We start from the raw sequence: 21555 nt of genomic DNA, 5'->3' as shown, positions 1-21555 counted from the left end.
ACTGAAATAAATAGCATCAAGTCTGGAAATATGATTACCTCCAATAAATTAAAAAGAAAATTATAAATTAAAATACCCAGTACAGTACTGTACATTGTTAAATTTAGAAAAAGCATTTCCTGCATTAGTCCGCATAAAGTGACTTATTGGTAGTGTGCCACATTTCTCAAGTCTCACATTGGGTAGGAATGTTTTACAATCAAATTACAACAAGCATCATCCCTCATTTGTCTTAGTACAACATACCGTAATTTTGCTCCAACCTTCTTGCTGGAAGTACTGTATGTATACGTATTTTTGTATTCTGGTTTTAGTAACTTTTTTTTCCAAGTGTCTGCTTGAAAATTAGTTTAGCCGACACTATGTTCACATTATTATAATCTATTTACAGTTCCTGAGACAAATAGATTTTCAATCTCATCCAAGGTGTGTAAACAGGGCATACAGTAACCTAATTTATTGAAAGGCATCCAAAAGCACCAAAGTACAACATTTAATAACAGGAGTAACCAGTCCTAAAGTAAAAGCAGGAGAATTTTATATACTGTATATAAATTCAAGTTACTTATAAATTATATTTTTCTTGAATATATTAAAAAATTTTCTTTAATTTTTTTTTAATAGAAACATCAAATATAAAAGACAAAAAGCTCATGGTTCCACCTTCTTTCTCTTCAGGAAATTTATTCCAAAAATAACGTTTACATTTCTATCAATTAATTTCCCTGTACTTCCCCTTGATGCTGGCTCGGTTGCATGTGAAAGATTCCGAGTAAGGCAGAAAAGGGATATCCAAAGATTTTTAAAAACTTGCATTGTATTTTATGTTAGAATTGGATAATTGGAAATAATTTAGTAACCTTACTAATCAATGCATTCACTGCCATTGTCCCCTTATGTCTCCAACTGTTGCATTATGCTTTACATTTACTTTGCATGTCTCTTTAGGGAGGTGGATAAACCAAGATCTTTATTACAAACTTGTGACCAAAACAGAAAGCAATATTATTACTTTCAATGCAAAAAGTAATTTCACAGTGGCACACATCCACAATTCGAGTCGAGTCTTGATTATCTCACTCGTTACATAAAAACAAAATATAGTAACATGTTTCAATTTGCCTCCTACTACATGCACAGTAATAAGGCCCAGCATCTAAGGATGAAACGTGCCTATGGTAGTTCAGAGTGAAACAAATACTAAAGTAACAGCCTCTATTACTTATGAAGACTTGACTCCTGCTGCCACAAACATACGCAATATAACTGCTCAGCTCATTATAAAATTGTAACAAGATAAATGTCGTGCCATTTATTCACGAAAATGCTGCACCAATTAGTCAAGATATTTTCATTTTCTAGGAATCTTATTGCAAAATATAAAATCAAATCATAAACAGTTGGTTATAATTTTTCCTACTGAATCAGTTGTAATGTACTAACATGCTACACTCACAACAGTTGTGAAGTGTGTGCCAATTTGCATGCATTCTTACACAGTGAACGAAGTAAATCCCTCTTTAAAATAAAATGTGTCCACACCCATCATTCACATGCATGTGAAGAACCCAACCTGCACATGAAATAAAACGAGTGATAACATTTTGGTCTGTCCTGGACACATATCCAGTGTCCACTTTTTATTTCATGACTTCATGTGGGGGTTGGGTTATTTTTATTGTGATATTCTCTGCATGCAAAGAACCTGTGTTATATTAAATGCAGTGGGAACAATAACAAATATTAAATCTTATTAAACATCACACACACCTCAAAACTGGCTATACATTTTTTTTTAATTCCTTTCATAAGTATTACAATTATTTTCCAAGTCATGTAAGTCATGCCAAGCAAAGAAACAAAAACCTCAAGTAGAAAATAAATAATTCTCAACATTTTATTTGATATACAACATTTATTTTGCCACTATTAAGAAATTTTTCCACTTTAATTTAGAATGCACATGGGATGAAAATTTGATAAATGCTAATGAGACTACATAAATGACTATAATCAGCTATACTCTCAAAATAAAGCAATCTACAGCTTTTGCCAATACATCAAATCAGGCTTTATGAGCACACAGGTTTAATTAACATTCCACAGACATTACAAAATTAAATGATAATAATGCTTGAACATTTTCAAGAAAATGAGTACAGAGGCCATTGCACTCTCCAAACTTCCATTATGTGGATTATCAATTATTAAAGAAATATATTGATCCATTATAAATTTTTCAGTCCAGAGCACCCTTCCCTGCCTGCCAAATGCATGTTTACCTCGGAGAAACTACAATGGTTACAGTTTATCCAGGGGGCCAACCAAGCCAAAAGCGAGGCACTGCAACTCCATCTGTGATTTCTGAGGTGCCATTGAAGACCTACCTATCCACACTTTTTTTTTTTTATTTGAGAGAAAATATGAAACATTATACCCAAAGGCTTCCAAATAATGCACCAGGCAAAACTTCAACTACCAGCAAACTCAACTGGAAATATGCTGTAGAGTCCAGGGGGACAGGTTCGACCTTAATATTTTCTCACAGATACATTACAGTTTTGTGACAGTGTGTGCATTGTCTGCTTACTTAAGTAGAAAGTATAACCTATAAAAAAGTGGAATTTGGAATTTCTAAGAAGGTTGTGTACAAAACATATAAAGTCAGCAAGGCATTTTTTTTAATGGTAAAGATCTTTGCCTTGCTATGCTTAAAGTGACAGTTATACATGAATGCAGAATACAAAGTCAGCCAGTGTTGATGCATTTTACTAATGGCACAAGTAAATTTATGATAAACCAGTGGCAAGGGTGACTTCCAGAAGGTAAAACATTTACATAGGCAAATGAAAATTGCCAAGATGTGTAGAGTGATGGATGACACTGACAAAATAGAGTAAGTAATTATCAAAGAAGGCACCAAGCCGAGAAGGCTATGTAGCACCATCAAATGTGCGGAATAATCAGAGGACGCTAAATATTATAATATTACTGACGATGCCAATATGAGAACAGAAACGCATAAGGTGAACGATATCAAAAGTACCCAATTCACCAAGAATTCTATCGACGGACAAAAAAAAAAAAAAAAAAAAAAAAAAAAAAAAAAAAAAAAAAGAGTAAGATAAGTATCTATCCAGATTAGAGGAAATTGTGCAGTCTGAACCCTAACCTAGACATCACAAGATCGTATATGGACAAACACCTGGACCCTTCATGAGCATACTCGCTTGGGTTACTTTTACCTCAGCTGTCCTAGCTTTACCTATTATAAGGTCTTTAATTTGCAGTATTTTAAGATTCTGTACAGAAATGTGATGAATTCTCAAATACTGTATAAAATCCATATTTTTCAGGGGTGGGAGGGTGCATCTGGGTATAAAGACAAACCTGTCTTTTTGACCAAATTCAGTCCCGACTGGTTTGGAAAGCGGGATGGTCTTTGTATACTATTAGATTTTTTAATTTATACTAGTTTTCATATTAATGTAGATACAGTACTGTATCTACATTAAATACAATACTGTATTTACAATTCTGATGCAAAGACTTAAACAAACAGCAAAGCTTACCAATGACTATAATTTGACTCACAATTTTACCACCATTTCTTATATCCTAAAATAAGATCAAAAAATAACAAAATCTGATTTATGAAATAATTAGTCTTGAATAATAAGGAATTAAACTAATATTCATATATATATAGTATATAAAAACATTCTAAAATCTATTAATTGCACAAAGAAAACATGTGTTTCACATATATAACATAATACTGTACAGTAAAGGACTGAACCTATGGAATGGCTAAACAAAGAAAATTCTGGTTTTTGAGAGTTTTTCCAGATTTTAGATACTATACTATACCTCACTGTTGGACTATTTTGACCGATATTACCTTACTAATAATGTTGATTTAACAGCATCACTTTTTTCTTTGATATGGGCTAAGGCTAAAATGAATTACTGGTCAAAAGTCAAGTAAATGTCATGATGTGGTGAAATTTCTTTATTTTAGACAAATATGTTAGGAATTTAAAGTTACGTGAAGTCCAGATTTGTAATGCTTCACTGTACATCTATATTACATCACATGTGGGTAACAAATGATCACATGCAAATCACAGTACATTCTACATTGTAAAATAAAACCTTAATTCCAATAAGCGACATAGATGATCACGCCAGCACGCTGCTAAAATATTTACTTTAATTTACTTTCTCAATAATTTTCTTCCTAAGCAAATATGTATCAATACTCATCAAACTTTCAAAAATCATTAAAGATCATTGATGTAAAATTTTGAAAAGTACCCAAAAGCCATACTTTACACAACAAATGCAGCAACTTTCAGGATAATATAAGTTTTTCAAATAATAGTCAAGTAAAATCCTAACATTCTCCCCAAAGACAACTTCCAGCCACTACCAAAAATATGACTTGGAGAGACGCACAACTGAAACCCTGCATTTTTGTTATACCCAATGAAATCACAACAATGTGATGTGGCGACGAGAAAATAGTGTTGCATAAGGGGATTGAACCGAATCCCTGGACTCCCCAGACACGTACACTACTGATTGAACCATCATGCTCTCATCATGGTCCAGTTACTAGTGCGTGTGTCTGACGAATTCAGCAATGCGGGTTAAAACCCATCACATGGTCGCATTATTTTTTTTTTAGCTGTTACGCCCTCAACTTTATTGTTTTATTAATTCTCTGGTCATAACTATGCCACTGGCATCCTTCAACTTTTAGCAACAATAACCAAATGGCATTTAAGGAAGGCTATATCATTGTTATACTTACTTGTAGATCAGTACTGATGCATAATAGATTAATAATTATTCACAAAAGAAAAATTTACTCTAGTCACACTTTCCACATCCAAATTGCAACATCATGCTCTACCAAAGAATAATAATTCCTATTAACTGCATGCAAAATTAAACGTTTTTATATCAAACCATTGCTAAACAAAAATAAATCTTAGTCTTCTTTCTCTACTAACTACTCTATTACAGTTGCCAGATATATGTGAATATGTGAAGGCACTAAGAGCACTTCCTTGATATTGCAAGGGACGGATACGAAACGAGCTTCACCGAACAATGATGGAATATCAAAGTGTGCAATGCCTCAACAAATCTAATACAAAAATCATTTCAAGATGGAGTTGCTCAGCACTTTATCTAGCCCATTAGTTGTGGGAAAAGAAACATATAACACATAACAGAAATCTATATTAATAAAAACTGATGTCCATTGAGCAAATTTGGTTTTAATATAGTATTATCATTTTATCTCAATATGATTTTCTTTGCCAAGAATTTCAGAAAAAAATCCACACAGAAAATTCTCGGTTGGCAACTGTAAGAATGGAGTGCTATACCAACTGGTCACTTAAGAGAACAATCACAGTTACCTTACAAAACACTATCAATATTTTGTAAAGGAGTCAAAGCACCTAATCAGAAATATATCACAAAACCCAAAGGTTTAATTAACAAACAACACCGAGGAACTCACAAGAACGGGATATATTTATGAGAAAATATTAAAGCCGTTCGATGGAATGTGGCTTTGATCTCATCATACAGTTTCAATATTTCCCGAAACAACACCAACTTGTGCTGCAACTTAAAAAGAAGTCAAAACAAGGGATGTCGTTCTCAAGCAGAGGGCTATGGGAGGGTTTACAAAAATAAAAAATAAAAGATAAGCAGCTCCACTTACAGTTCCATCAGTACACAGTTTGCCTTGAAAGGAAAAAAACAGTAATTATCATTCACACATTTGTGCATTTCCTTCCATAACAACTGAATTGCTGTCCAAACTTACTGCTCACTCATCCTTGAGCAACAGCATGAAAAAATACAAGGAATAAATTATGTATAGTATTCAACTGTAACACTTATCCATAATATTTCCTGCTACAGTTGCAGACATCTTAAACTATAATATGTAATTCACCATAGAAATGTTCAGACTTTCTCCTAATTAATGAATACTGCATAAAAGATTTATCTGCAAAGTCAAATTAGTAGTGACTAATGTTATTCTTACAATTTCTTGCATATGATAGAAACCTCCAAATTTAATGTTAATTAATCACTTCACACACAAATCTTGTAATCAAAATCATAATGGCATAGTCAGATTTTAAATCAAAAGGACAATGTAGAAGAACCTTTGATGTAAACCCATTGCAAATTTACTCACTACGCCCCGGCAACTCTTAAGAAACTGAATATCAAATCGAGTTTCTTGTCTGGATAAAATTGCTAAACATACATACATCATATTTTATTTATTTATTTATATATAAATAAATATATATAAATATAAATATATATATATATATATATAATATATATATATATATATATATATAATGATTCATCAAAACTTGTCATTTTCAATATACTGTCCCGTATATAATTTTAATATCTTCAACAGAAATGAAAAAAAAGAGGGATAAACATTCTGCATTGCATATCCCACACCTATAAAAAAAAATTGAAAAAGTGGACTGACTAAACTAAACTAAACGAAGTGTCTTTCAGCCAGGCATATGATCATCAGTGAGGTGGAAGATATAGTAAACAAATTGTGCCATTATTAAACTGAGGCTAACGCATACTCTATCTACTTCAGCCATTGTACAACTTGCCAATGCATAGTAGATATGATCTAAAATAACCACTGCTTCAGTTTCGTTCTAAAGCCCTCTAAGCACACATGAAATACTTAACACACTACTTCTTTAACACAATTTGTTGACTACACATCTTCCAAAAATAAACTGAGATTATCATCAAGTGAGCAATAATTAACAAAAAACTAATCACAACAATGACGGCCCTACTAGGTGTCGAGGGGTCAGAAGGCAACACTAGTGATGTGTGGTGCACACTGGGAGCCACAGCTAACCACCACCTTACTACTTACAGAGTGTGGTAGTTGCGTTCATTGCGTGACTTGTAGAAACGCCAAGCAGCATAAGCCACTGCCAAAATAGCCACAGCCAACACCATGCCACCTAAAATTGGAAATACAAAAAAAAAATACATTATTATACAACACACCACACAGCATCACTCCTGTGCCAGGTAAGTCCACTACGGGCTCACCATAGCCCGTGCTACTTGCCCCGCTCCTGTGCCAGGTAAGCTATGAGCTCACCATAGCCCGTGCTACTTGGAACTTGTTCTGAGTAGCTGAATCTATAACAACATATTATACAACTTCAAACAAACAGATGGGTCTGAGCAAGCTGATTGATGGACCAATCTTCAATGGCAGTCGCCAAATAATGAATACTTTTGCCGTTACAATAACGTGAGTGTAAATGAATAACAAAACCCATACAAATTAAAGGAAAGTGACAACATTTCGGGCTCTCCTAACGTTGACTTGGTTAGGGCCTACGATGGGCCAAAAATATCGTCATTTTACTTTTACTGTATTACATTTAACAGATACTGTACCTAAAACCTTTCCAAATACATCTCCATGCCTCCATCAGAACAAATGATGCATGCCATTGGCAGGCTCATAATTTACCTGGAGATAGAGTACTGTACCAGAAAACCTAATATTTTAAAAATACTGTAATGGTATTTCTCAAATTACTATAAATTATTTTTTAATCTGCATATAAAAAAAAAAGAGGGCCATGTTATCTTACTGTTCAGCCCTAAAACACAATTTGCAACTACATACCACACTAGTACTCTTATAATAAACATAAAGAGCTCTCATTAACTTTATTGGAACTGGGGTTTGCCATAATATTGTTGGATCTAGCACTGTGTGTGTGTGTGCGCGCATTAATGGAAATTGAGTAAATATGAAGCATGAGGCTGCAAGTAGGAAATGGCAAAGACAAGGCAGTGCTCTGAAAATCCTACAATACTAATGAGAAAACATGGAAGGCACGAGATCATTCTTGCCATCATATCTGCAAGCTGTACCTGAGAATAACAAGCGAGACAGTGTCATATAGTTCAAAACTCGAATTTTATTTCAAATTGAGGGATCAAGCTAATGAGAGGAGAACTCGCAGCCTGACATGCATGCGCCAGGTATGTTATCATGTTGCCAGGGATGATTGTTTTATGTTGCAAATAGTAGGAGCCTTTAACATAACTCCAGTAATGAACACTGGGGGAGCAAAATCTGGTCTGGGCAGGAGTCCCAAATTGTGACTGTCCCCAGGTGGTCCAAGATCAGTCCTCTCTCAACTTTAGAAATCTACCCAGAGAAGAGCCAGCTAGAAGAGGGACCGGTGGAGTTATTGCAACAATGTTGAATATAGCAAGGAACTAGGAAACCAGCTTGCAGCTTTGTGCAGAAGCTCAGTGAGACATTGCATACTGAATGGTTCTGGTTCATGATTCAGCCAGTGATCCTCACCAAGTCATCAGGCAGACCATCCTCTAAACAAAGGCCCAAAATCCATTCTATGCACCTGGCAAACCCCTTGTTTATGAATGAAAAACAGTTTACCACTGACTTCCAACTGATGACGTCCAAACACTATTGGAACAAGTGCTTTGCTGACGACTTTTGTTCGAACCACAATGCTGTAAATGCTTCACCCACGTACAGTACTACAAATACAAATAATCGGCAACAAAACCTAAACATCTAACCTAACTTAACTAGTGACTAAATATGCACAATATGCTGATATATAATATTATTAATTTATATTTGAGAAAAGTTCTGTTTTGAATGAACAGAATGTAAAAATTAATGAATGGGTCTTTGGGGTCGATCGCTGGATAGAATGGACTTGGTCTGAGGTTGGATTGCATCAGGTAGTTTGCTGGCAGGGCTAACAGAAGCCTATGGAAAGTCACCAGTTTAAGTGTGATTGCCATTATGGAAATATCTGAAGTGAGAATTCAGAGTGTAGTGTTCTAAAGAGTCAATTCTTAGTAAAGTGAGATGTGCAGTGAAGCATCAGCATGAACCAGAATTAGGGACCTGGTGGGTAACTGCTGGGTGGGATGTGTTCTGGAAAAGAATGAGTAGGGTAAGGCCTTGGCCAGCCAGCAGAGGCCCCCGGAAAGCCCTTGGCCTGCCAACAGAGGCCCCCGGAAAGCCCTCTGCCTGCCAACAGAGGCCCCCGGAAAGCCCTCTGCCTGCCAACAGAGGCCCCCGGAAAGCCCTCGGCCTGCCAACAGAGGCCCCGGAAAGCCCTCGGCCTGCCAACAGAGGCCCCGGAAAGCCCTCGGCCTGCCAACAGAGGCCCTGGAAAGCCCTCGGCCTGCAAACAAAGGCCCCGGAATTCTCAGCCTGCCAACAGAGGCCCTGGAAAGCCCTCTGCCTACCAACAGAGGTCCCGGAAAGCTCTCAGCCTGCCAACAGAGGCCCCGGAAAGCTCTCGGCCTGCCAACAGAGGCCCCAGAAAGCCCTCGGCCTGTCAACAGATGCCCAGAAGCGGTTTTCAGACTATCATAGTTTATGAGTAGAAATTTAATAACCAAGATTTGTAGAAGGCTAGCTGGTTATTGTTCACTGCGCCAACATGTTGTACCTTTGAAAATCACACACCAGACCCATACACTGTATTTTTCTGACAAATAGGATATGCAAATCTACTAAAAATCCACAAAACATCCTTGTAAATTATCCCTTAGACTGCACACATTACTGCGAGTATTGGGGGCCCTAGTTGCGGAAAAATTTGAACTATGTAAAAATAACTTAAAAATGTTAAACAAATCTCCAACTTATTGGTTTCAGTGTCGTGAAACTTTCATCAAAATATTTTCAGAAATTGATTTTAAACGAATTTTTGAAAAATAAGAACGTTTTAATGATAAAGAGAACAGGCGATGAGTCACAATAACGTGGCTGAAGTAATCACAATTGATTACTGAAGTAATCAAGTCACAATCGACTTGAGAATGGTCCAGGACGGACCGAAACGTCGTCGTCCCTTCAACTTCTAGTGTGTGGTCTGGTCAACAATAAGGAGAACAGCTCCTAATAATTGGAACTGAAGGATTATGCAGTAATAAAGAGATGCAAGCACCTGACCTATGCTCAAAGAAGAACAATAGTAGTAAGAAGTGTCCACAAAGTGGGTATGCAGTTGGTGCCTTTATATCATTGCTGAGTAATATATAATAACACAAATAATAATGAATAACTATGTTAATATGATCTATTTTGTTATATTAACATTGGATAATGCATTTATATGATATATATGTTACTTTCATCAATGTTCCAAAAAAATTTTTTTTAGGGGAATTTTTTTTTTTAATATTTTAGTTTTTTTTCTCCTTTGTTTATTATTTGATTTTGTTGTAACCTTTACATCCTGGAGAATGCATATGTTTTCATAACTATATGAAAATAGAATAAAATTGGTCAACAAATAAATCAGTCACCTCGCAAAACTTGGGACTTTTAATGTTTTTTGGCCAATTTTTTCTCTGATTTCAAACTATTTTCTTTGTTTCCTTAGGTTGTTTTGATGATCAGGGACCATATTAGGGCTTTTTTGCTTATATAAAGTATACCCTAAATATATCCCCTAAATTATCATAATTATCCCTATATTTTGTGTTTTTTGGGGGTTATTTTTTCTTGACTTCATTTCAACACATATTGACCTACAACTTTCACATATTCGAGTACAAATGCCAAACAATGTTTATTAAAACATACAATTAAATTAACGAATTAAAACTACTTTATTCATTGTTGATAACTTCAACTTCAATTATGTCTGAAACCTAAGTTTCAACTTGGAGTGGGGTCTTAAAATTCCAGTTATTAAATGATTCTCACTATTTTGACATATTGGGTGCTCAGCTGTCTGTTCTACAATCCCATCAGAATGGATTTTTCATAAACTTTATACATTTGGAGTTATAATTTTTGGGGGTCTAACTTTGCCGCATATTTCAAATGTCCTATTGACGATTTTTTTTTACAGTAAACTATACTGAAAACCTATATTTTAATTTGATGAAAATGAAGATCATATGCTACTCAGAGAATAATAACAATAAATGAATAATTGGTGATAACTCATATTTTTTATTCTGAATTGAAAATCTGAACTTTTCAATATTCAATTTTAAAATTAATAATTTTGATTCTCTTATTTTTCAAGTTACGCTGTGATCATTTAGGCAAAGTTGGAGCATTTGCCTAGATGATTATGCAAAAAAATTGGAAAGTGTGTGTGCAAGTTTTAAAAACTTATGTTAAATTATTTTTTGTCAAATCATATATGTATTGCATGGTCTAAGGGTTTAGTGCATATTATAAGTAAAAAATCATGTTGACCGAATGACTAATCTGCTTGCACTTACCAAAGAAGCTGGCTGCATCGAAGTGCCTTCTTGTGGGGGGACAGGGTGCCGCAGTTGTGGTAGGAATTACTGAAATGTAATTTTATTTTACATTAGTACTTTCATCATCATAGTGTTAAGTAGAACAATTTTTAAACATACAAAATCATCATCATTCCAGGGCTTCCTTCCAAGACATTTTACTTCCTACGGAAAATTTTCAAAAGCCAATATACATTATGTACGTGAAAATGAGTTAACTTTAACTTGCTGTAAATATCAGTTTAAGACAAATTAGTTGGTAGAGATATCTGCACACATGCATGCGCACATGCATGTGTGCGTGTCTGGATTCCTCCAAAGGGGAACCCAAGAGGAAGAAAAACCTCCGGAACAAAACCAAAGAGCCCAAAGGAACCCGGAAATGAACCCTGGGGAGCCCAAATCACAACATTTGCCGGTGGAATTGAACCACAAAATGAAGGGCCAAACACAAGACCCAGACAAAGCCCCCGGCAAAAACAGATTGAAGATTAAGGGTCAAAGGCCATAGGAACAAGCAGACCAAACAGGCATGGACACAGGGCCCAAAAACCAGGGCTCAGAACCCAAACAAACAAGAACAAAAAATCGGGTGAAAAAACTAACACCCAAATGTTCCTAGAGGAACAGAATGAGCAGAACACCCCAAAAGAGTGAACAAAACAGACATAGTCACTGGAGGAGAATAAACTCCAGAGGTGAAAAAACGCCCCCAGAACGCCTCACTCCCAGGCACATGTAAACAAACTGCAGTGCAACCACAAATGGTCACCACAACAAAAGGAGATGCTGCCGATGCAAGGGAGCCGAAACACGCAAGCAAATGGGGAAAAAAACAAAGCAGACAGGAGGGACGAAAAAAAAAAAAAAAACGCCCAGAAGGCACAAGCCCAAACAGGGGCAAAGTGCCCCAAAACCATAAGCAGTCTCCCCAAACAGCCCCAGGAATCCCCACAGAGGCCACAGGGCAAAGCCATCCACCATGTCCTCTGCCTCCACAGAAAAGACAGAGTCCAGGGAAAAGGCTGAAAAGAAGGGAGTCTGCTCATAAGATCCGGAAGCCTCGGCAGGAAGAGCAGACACAAATGCCTCCGTCAATGATCAGGAAAGGGCTGCCCCCAAAGCCGCCCAAGTCTCACAATCATCTAAACCCTGCCCTGACCCCGAAACCATCAGACGTTTGGGAACCTGGAGCAGGGGGTAGCAGGACAAACAACATCAACTGGGGAAGGACTCAGGAGCAGGACCAACAACACCAACCTGGAAAGGACTCGAGAGTGCAGACGAAACCAAAGCCAAAGCGACTAACACCCCCAAGTCCGGGTCCCTATAACCCATATGGGGCAGCCTCGGGGCATCCGGGTGAGCAGCCAACCTAGCACGCTGCAGCAACCGATATCTAGCATGCAACGCCAAAGCCGCCTGTACCCGAATATCAATATCAGAAGACAGGGTAATCTGGAGCAAGAGCAAGGAACACGACTCGCAAGACTCTGGGTCAAAGGTGTAAATTACCCAGCAGCAGCATGACGGAAGCAAAACTGGCGTCACCCTGAGACAAGGGGACAGAACAACCATTAAACTCACACTCGGCGAGTTGGAACCCAGAGGACACGTCCACAGGTCTAATGAGCCCCAATGGGGTTTTTCCAGGGTTCTTAGGCTGGCTGCTAAGGGAAGCCCAGGCAAGGTATTGCTAACCAGTTGGCCCATACTATCAAGAGAACTGCTAAAGCTGAACCCCCTGTAACATGTACAAGCACGGGGGGCCTAGCAGAGGACCACTATAACAGAAGGCAGATAAAACCAAGGGAGCAGACCCCTCCCCCCCCCCCCAAGGAGAGGAAAAAAATGAAAGCACAACGTCCCCAGGAGGAACAGAACCGGCCGCTGTTATTAATAGGAGACAAGTTGCACAATACCTTGTGCCCCTTCCAGCAATGATACCACTTTCTACTCGAAGCCAAACAGTGACAACAAAAACCCCAGCCGGCCCCCAAGGACGGGCAATTGCCGAGCAGCAAAAAAACTTCTACGAAAGCAGTTCTCGAACGCCTTGTGGAAGGTAACCCCAAGACACAAGGGCAGTACTTACAGGGTGCTTAGGGAAGACAGCCCTAAGCACATGTAGCCCCAGTAGTGATGAATTACTCCTGGCATGCGCACCACACACAGCAGAAATGCACCACAAGGCACAGAACTGCAAGAGTCAGAGGCCAGAGTCGATGACTGCCACAGTTCACATCAGCCGAGGAACTGATAGCTGGAGCGGCCTGGGAAAGAGGGGGGGGGGACCGCACGGACGATCAACGCGACGATAGTTGTGACATTTGCTTGTATAAGTTTGCAAGTTCTGTTTCTCTGTTTGGGTTTTAGGTAGAAATTTTTACCGTCAGGTTTGTTTTGTTACGCCTACCTTTCTGGATACCAACCCTGGTTGATGGCAGACATGGAATGCTTCCAAACACATGTGGGTTTCGACAGGCCATTGCTCCCCCAGCTTCTCTGAGGGGACCAGGTTCTGGCTCGTGGTCCGCAATAGGCAAAGGAACTCCAATCGATTGATGACACGGGCAAATACACATCAGCCCGGTAAGCTCTGGGAAGCTGTAGGGGCTCCCCAGAGAAACAAACTCTAAAAGTCTTTGAAATTTTGCAAGGCATCAGTCAATGGATGGTGGTGCACCTGGCATCACGATACCTATCTTTTTATTAAGGCCCAGGAATGAAAATAAGGCTTTCATGATTTTCATCAAATATTGTAAATGATTCCCAGAGGCCTCTAGTATCTAATGACAGCCACATAGACTATTACTTTTCAGTAATATAGGGCATATCTAGGCTTCCAAAAGTAATTGGTGCACCAGCACCTATCGAGTGATGACAACAGGAGCAGTTGAAGAGTTAATAATCCTCAAGAGTGCTAAATATGAATTGGAAGGAATTTGATTTACTATTGTAATGACTGTACAGTTACTATATACACTAGGTAATGCAGTTAAAATACTTATTTTTTTTTTTTGGGGGGGGGCACTTTGTGAAATTTTAAAGAAAAACTAACCCAACAATTATGTATATTTTAAGTGATGTAGAGCTCAATTAGCACTTGGAGAAGGAGAATCCTGTTCCATATAATAAATTTACAATTATTGTTGCTGTTTCTTTATACTATATCATGAATGGTCCAATGTTAAAGACCGCAACATTCAATTTGAAAATTTACAAAAAACACTAGTCGTTCCTAACCAGGTTTACAAACTTCACCGAGAAGATGAGTGTGGCACACACACGCCTGTTTCTCAACTCTTATGCTGCTCAGTGGCAATATGTTTGCAATTTCTCTTACCACCTTCAGTTCCACCACTGCTGCTGCGAGACATCTTATGAATAACGAAAATGCTGTATTTATAATACACATTTATCAACATTTATTGTAGATATGGGAGGCACTGGAATGGCCATGATTTGGGCAAACATCACATTTACATTTTAGCAGTATTATGTTAATAAATTCAGTTACATGTATTATTTTTAATAATAAACTGTAGTGTACAGTATTTGTCTAATCTAATACAAGTGAATGTAAGTGAAAACTATGAATAGGTCCTAGGACCTTTACCCTGGATAAAGCCTGAAGAGGAGTTCTTGTCAAGAACTGTGTGTTCACAGTATACCCTAATGAACCTGTCAATCACAAATGAAGACTGAGCATGGACACAACCATGACTGAAGCAAACGAAAAACAAATCATATTACACCATTAGGAGACACCTGAAAGATAATTGATGAATCATTACACACACACACAGGTAACAGGTAAGGTGCTAACATGGATGAAAAATTTTCTGACATAGAAAAATGAGGGCAGTAATAAGAGGAAGTGTATCGAACTGGAGAAACGTCACAAGTGGAGTGTGGAGTACCACAGGGTTCAGTTCTTGCACCGGTGATGTTCATTTTCTACATTAACGATCTACCAGATTGAATACAGAATTATATAAACATGTTTGCTGATGATGCCAAGATAATAGGGAAGATACGTTACTTAGATGACTGTCATACCCTTCAAGAAGACCTGGACAGAATAAGTATATGGAGCATCACTTGGAAAATGGAATTTAATGCAAATAAATGCCATGTTATGGAATGTGGAATAGGAGAACATAGACCCCACACAACCTATAAATTATGTGAAAAATCTTTAAAGAAGTCTGATAAAGAAAGAGATCCAGAGGTAGTTCTAGATAGAAAACACCCGAGGATCACATTAAGAACATTGTGCAAGGGGCCTATGCTACACTTTCTAACTTCTGAACTGCTTTTAAATACATGGATGGCGAAATATTAAAGAAATTGTTCACGACTTTTGTTAGACCAAAGCTGGAATATTCAGCAGTTGTATGGTGTCTATATCTAAAGAAGCACATCAACAAACTGGAAAAGGTGCAAAGACATGCCACTAAATGGCTCCCAGAACTGAAGGACAAGAGCTACGAATAGAGGTTAGAGGCATTAAATATGCCAAAACTAGACGACAGAAGGGAAAGAGGTGATATGATCACTACGTACAAAATAATAACAGGAATTGATAAAATAGATAGGGAAGATCCCTGACACCTGGAACTTCAAGAACAAGAAAGAGGTCATAGATTTAAACTAACTAAACACAGATGCCAAAGAAATATAAGAAAATTCGCTTTCGCAAACAGAGTGGTAGACAGTTGGAACAAGTTAGGTGAGAAGGTGGTGGAGGCCAAGACTGCCAGTAGTTTCAAAGCGTTATATGACAGAGTGCTGGGAAGACGGGACACCACGAGCGTAGCTCTCATCCTGTAACTACACCCAAGTAATTACACTTAGGTAATTACATACACACTGGCGATGTGACAAACAAATCCAAGTTTGTGGGCAGACAAATTTCTGCTGGAGTTACTGGATCAGCTTGACTATGATAATTATGTGGACCTTCAAGCTACAAACGGCCTCACAAACCCAGCAATCACCAAAGCAGGCTGGTCACAGGCTAGGTACAGGAGTAAAAGAACTCGCAAAATAGCCAACAGTTAATCAACAACACTAATACTTCAGCATGGGACCAGATCCCAAGGAACTGTAAAAGCAAGGGCGAAGCTCTACAGGATGATGACTACAGTCCAGGAATGAGCCGAAACGGCTAAAAACTCTGAAGCACCGGTTGGTGAAAAGTAGAGATGCAAGAATATCCTCATTACACACATGTAAACATCCACTAAATAACTTGGAGCCCAACACACAGGAAACGACACTTTACTAGATAAACAACTCATTTAACTGAATATGTATTCCTTTAGCTGGTTGGATAGTTTGGCCTGCAAAAGTTAAGATGGGTGAGGTAGGTTACTCTTTGCTACTCTGCTAACAGTATAGGTGCTGATACTGGTGGTAGTTTGGAGTAGCAGGCAGGTGGTAATTAACAGATACACTTAGTGATCTCAATGAGACTAAATGCTGCCTGGAAGAGGTTTTAGTATAACACTGTACATACCAGTGGCTTCACTGTTGCATGCAACCCCTGCATGTACAATTATCCTCTCATCTTATGTTATTTTTGTAAGCACATTCTTATGAATAAAATTATCTTTATTATGGGCTGGATTGAAAAATTTTCAGTCTCGCTACCCCTACTTATGACCTGGCCGAGGTGCCTGAAAGAATGAAGACTCATGACCTGGGGCCAGATTCACGAAGCGCAAGTACTTACAAACGTGTATAACATTCCTCAATCTTTGACGGCTTTGGTTACATTTATAAAACAGTTTACAATCGTGAAAACTTCCCAATCAACTGTTGTTATTGTTAGAAACAGCCTCCTGGTGCTTCAGAGATCATTAACTGTTTAATAATTGTAAACAAAGCCACCAAAGATTGAGAAAAGATGTACAGGTTCGTAAGTGCTTGCGTAACTACTTCGTGAATCTGGCTCCTGGTAGTTACAGTATTTGGTCATGTTTTAACAAGTACGCCTCATGAAGCAGCCATGTGGTCTAGCTAAAAAAGTACCTGTAGTGGGTGCTTCTGGGGTTGTGGTTGTTGGGAGTTCAGTTGTTGTAGTTGGGGGCTCAGTTGTTGTAGGTGGGAGCTCAGTTGTTGTAGTTGGAAGCTCAGTTGTTGTAGTTGGGAGCTCAGTTGTTGTAGTTGGGGGCTCAGTAGTTGTAGTTGGGGGCTCAGTTGTTGTAGTCGGGGGCTCAGTTGTTGTAGTCGGGGGCTCAGTTGTTGTAGTCGGGGGCTCAGTTGTTGTAGTCGGGGGCTCAGTTGTTGTAGTCGGGGGCTCGGTTGTTGTAACATTCTTCGTACCTGGGTAGAAGAAAATTAGCATGATAAATGCATTATGTAATACACACTCACACACAAACCAAGATACTGCTGTGGATGACTTATTGTTGAAGGTTTTCCATGTTGCCAAGTGCAGAAAGTTGTGTGAAGAGAAAAGCATAGTTTTGAATGCCTTTCCCACTATACAGATACATACTGCATTACAGAAGTACTTATATTCTCTGGATAAATGCCTCCCTACCTCGTTTAAGTGAGAACAGAAGTAATAACAATGACAAGCACTCATAGCCTCTTTCCCATCAGAAACTGCTCTGGAGTAACTAATAAAGCATTTGTTTCTTTATGCAGTATGGTATATTGTTGAATCAAACCAGAAATTTCAACAACCTTTACATTAGGTTAAAACTGCATGCCTGTAAAATAGACGTGCATAGATTTTTCACAATACCAAAAGTTTTCTAACTTAAAACAGGGTATTAAGCATATTTAAATACTTCATTTCTAAGCAATCCCCTCAAATGGTGCCCAAGCTAGAGCCTCCTGCATGGCTCCACCCAGGACTCGTCACCGGCCACTACAATCACTTTCAGTGGTCGATTGTTCAATAAGTCGCTGAACTATATATTTAACAGATCTCTAATTTTATTATTAGGCAGTTATTCACATTAAATTCCATTTGCCAAGTGGTGCTCCATATACAGTACTTGTTTTGTCCAGGTCTTCTTGAAGGGCATGGCAATCATCTAAATTTCTTATCCTTCCTATTATCTTAGCATCATCAGCAAACATGTTCGTATAATTCTGTATTCCATCTGATAGATCATTTATGTAGACACTGAACATCACCAGTGCAAGAACTGAACCCTGTGGTACTCCACTTGTGACATTTCTCCAGTCTGATACATTGCCTCTGATTACTGCCCTCATTTTTCCATCGGTCAGAAAATTTTTCATCCATGTTAGAAGCTTTAGCTCCTAGTCCAGCAACCAGGAGGCCTGGTCGACGACCGGGCCGCGGGGACACTAAGCCCCGGAAGCACCTCAAGGTAACCTCAAGGTAAGGTAGCTTACCTGTCACCCCTCCAAATTTTTCCAGTTTCCAGAGCAACCTCTTATGTGGACCTCTGAACTCTGTCGTTAGCCTTTTTTAGGTCCAGATAGATGCAGTCAACCCAACCATCTCTTTCCTGTAAAATCTCTGTGGCTCGATCATAGAAAGTGAGTAAATTCAATACACAGGATCTTCCAGAACGAAAACCATACCGTCTGTCTGATATTGTATCATTTCTCTCCAGGTGTTCTACCCATTTAGTTTTAATTATTTTTTCCAATATTTTGACCATTACACTTGTCAAAGATACAGGTCTATAAATGTGACATGTATATTACATTCTATGATCAATCAATGTTTTTGCTGTTATTACAGATACACACATTGTATGTAACTATCTACATTTTTGTGCACCATAATGAACCACAAAGATCATGTGTTGAGTTTATATACATAGAACAGCAAAGCGGCCGACAGCCGAGTGTGGCAGGGGCTGCTCCAAATCATTTTTACGTAATTATTTCAGTGTCTGTGAATGGCTATATATCTAGTTTTTTGCAGTAATATTATTCAAAAGTGTGTAATATATGGAATGTATATAGTTAAATGTGTGGAACATCACTATTCTCAAAAATATGGAGCTCATATATGGTGCCACACACACTCTTAGATCAAGCAAACAGTGTTCCTGTTACACTATATATGCATGTTATACTGTATATCACTATCAACATGTATATGCACCATAACATACTAATAAGCAGTTCTGGTGGGTGTGGTGGTGATCAAAACACAGCATGAAGCCACAAGCAGACGACACCAGCAGTCACATGATGCAAGACAATGCCTCCAATATTCTACACATCTCACTATGACTAACTACAAAACTGTTGTTATTATCACATTCCTGTCATAAAATCCTGAATATGAATCCATTTCCATAAGAAAGTGAACATTAGTGAAGAAACACAAGTCTCTTCACGATGCGTAGATGCAGGAAACATTGGCTTGGTGCTGTGTCAGTACCTCATGCTGTGACTATCATAACTAGCAGTGTGTTCACCGATACCTGAATGTTGTACATAGTCTTTATCACAGTCAGGATCATCTATGGCACTATCAACGCAAAATAATTTGTTGCAGTATTTTATTCATTACCAAGTGGTGCTGTGGCCCCTAACTGCACAGCGGTGCTGTGCACGGCTCCTGCATGCGACAGTCTTGGTCGCTCTCTCAGTACTAAGGCTCTCACAGCCAGCACAGATGCAGACACTTTTTTTTCAAGATGCATCTGTTTACAGGAATCCTGAGGCACAGGATGTGAGCCCCGTGTACCTGCAGGAGTTTTGAATTGCTCCCTATACCTAAAAATGCCATATGGCACTCTGAACACCCCTGATCGGGCACCTTAAGGCACTCTGCGCAGTGCAATAGTTAACCTACAGTACAGAATTTGGGCTTTTCCTATTCTTGGAAATTAAGAAAATTTGTGTTGTCTTTAGCACCCATCTTTCTTAGAGAAAATGTAATATTTAATTATCTTTAGTGTTATACCATATCTTCTGTAGGAAAGGTACACTACCTCCAACGTATTACTCAAGTTCATTAAACTTTTCTCGTTCAATCATTTATCATCTTTCTTACCTACATTTGGCACTAAAATTTCCAAAGTGCTATACATTTATATCTAGGAAAACTATATTTCCTTCACAGAAATTATACAATAATTCTTCAGATATCTTTTTGAATAAATTAATACTTTACAGAATATAATTACAGTATTCTTTCCCTAAGAGTAATCAATTGTCACGGTAAAATCTCTAGGAAGAGATTCAGCCTGCTCCATCATCACATATTTTATATCACGTCTATATATTCAAGAACTGCAGCCACAAGAGCAACAACAGATACTTTCCAGATGTCTAGACAGTATCACCAGTCTCCCCCCCTACACCACGGCCCGTCACCTCACCTCACCTCGTCGCCGGGAGCTCACACCATCGGCCGAAACAAGCAGTTAACGTGAGCCGGTTCCTAGTTATCCACGACTACCAGCGCCACCTAGACGGCTGCCGTTCCATATATATAGGGCTACCTAGCCCACCACAATTCAGATTACTCCCGAGCGCTCTACTGAGTAGACCTGTTGACATACCCCGGTGTGGTAACAGTTATTCAGTCTGGCTCAAAGTATTCTAGCACCATATTTTATTTGCACATTAACGTAACATAAATTTGATTGTTCATCTTGTTTGTTTTGCACACTTTGTATTAGAGCCAAGCCTGGATATTATTTTATGTTTTGTAATTTGTTCAACGTCAGTTTTCTATCAAAGTAAAGTATTTTTAAATGTTTTTTTCCTCTGTCTTATCCTACAGTTACCTCACCGTGAAGACAACTTGCAGTCTAACTTTTTTTTTCTTTTCTTTCATCTTTTTTTCCTTTTTTTTCATCTTTTTTTCCTTTTTTTTTATGTGACTGGCATTCCATCTGCCTAGAGAGACTGCACCAACACCTATTTTTTTCGTCATACAATAAACAATTTATTAAGTATTCTGCCCTTTACCAAATGCCACCATGACAGGCATTATATCCCTGTAATGTTATATACCATTTTCATTAAATTTGTAATATTGAGTTAATGCTTATCAAGGCAACAAAACTATATTTTTTAGGCTAAAACAGCAAGGAAAAAATAAAAGTACATAAGAGGCAGTAAATTAAAGAACAGTAATCCATATTAATTGTCGATCATGATTAAACCATTCCTCAATGCGAAGTAAACCATACCAGAGTTATAAGGACACATTCCGATAGCACA

The 21555-nt window shown here is 38.1% G+C and overlaps 1 protein-coding gene across 4 annotated transcripts in view; it reads right to left on the bottom strand.

Annotated features, from left to right (window-relative positions):
• The window catches only part of LOC123775054 (salivary glue protein Sgs-4), a 28228-nt gene that overhangs the window by 3179 nt on the left and 3494 nt on the right, over positions 1 to 21555 (bottom strand). For 2 of the 4 annotated variants that reach the window (XM_045769846.2, XM_069319342.1), the window contains 4 exons: positions 17410 to 17703; positions 11350 to 11418; positions 6959 to 7049; positions 443 to 5766 (listed from right to left, as the gene is read on the bottom strand). In XM_045769846.2, coding sequence (XP_045625802.2) covers positions 5751 to 5766; positions 6959 to 7049; positions 11350 to 11418; positions 17410 to 17703 — 470 coding nt within the window. In that variant the 3' untranslated portion in view covers positions 443 to 5750. Of the gene's footprint in view, positions 1 to 442; positions 5767 to 6958; positions 7050 to 11349; positions 11419 to 17409; positions 17704 to 21555 lie in introns of those variants that run through there. The other 2 variants (XM_045769845.2, XM_045769847.2) reach the window with 1 other exon arrangement.

The sequence above is a fragment of the Procambarus clarkii genome, chromosome 92, assembly GCF_040958095.1.
Source record: "Procambarus clarkii isolate CNS0578487 chromosome 92, FALCON_Pclarkii_2.0, whole genome shotgun sequence".
Lineage (NCBI taxonomy): Eukaryota > Metazoa > Arthropoda > Malacostraca > Decapoda > Cambaridae > Procambarus > Procambarus clarkii.
This window is presented reverse-complemented; position numbering and strand designations above follow the sequence as displayed.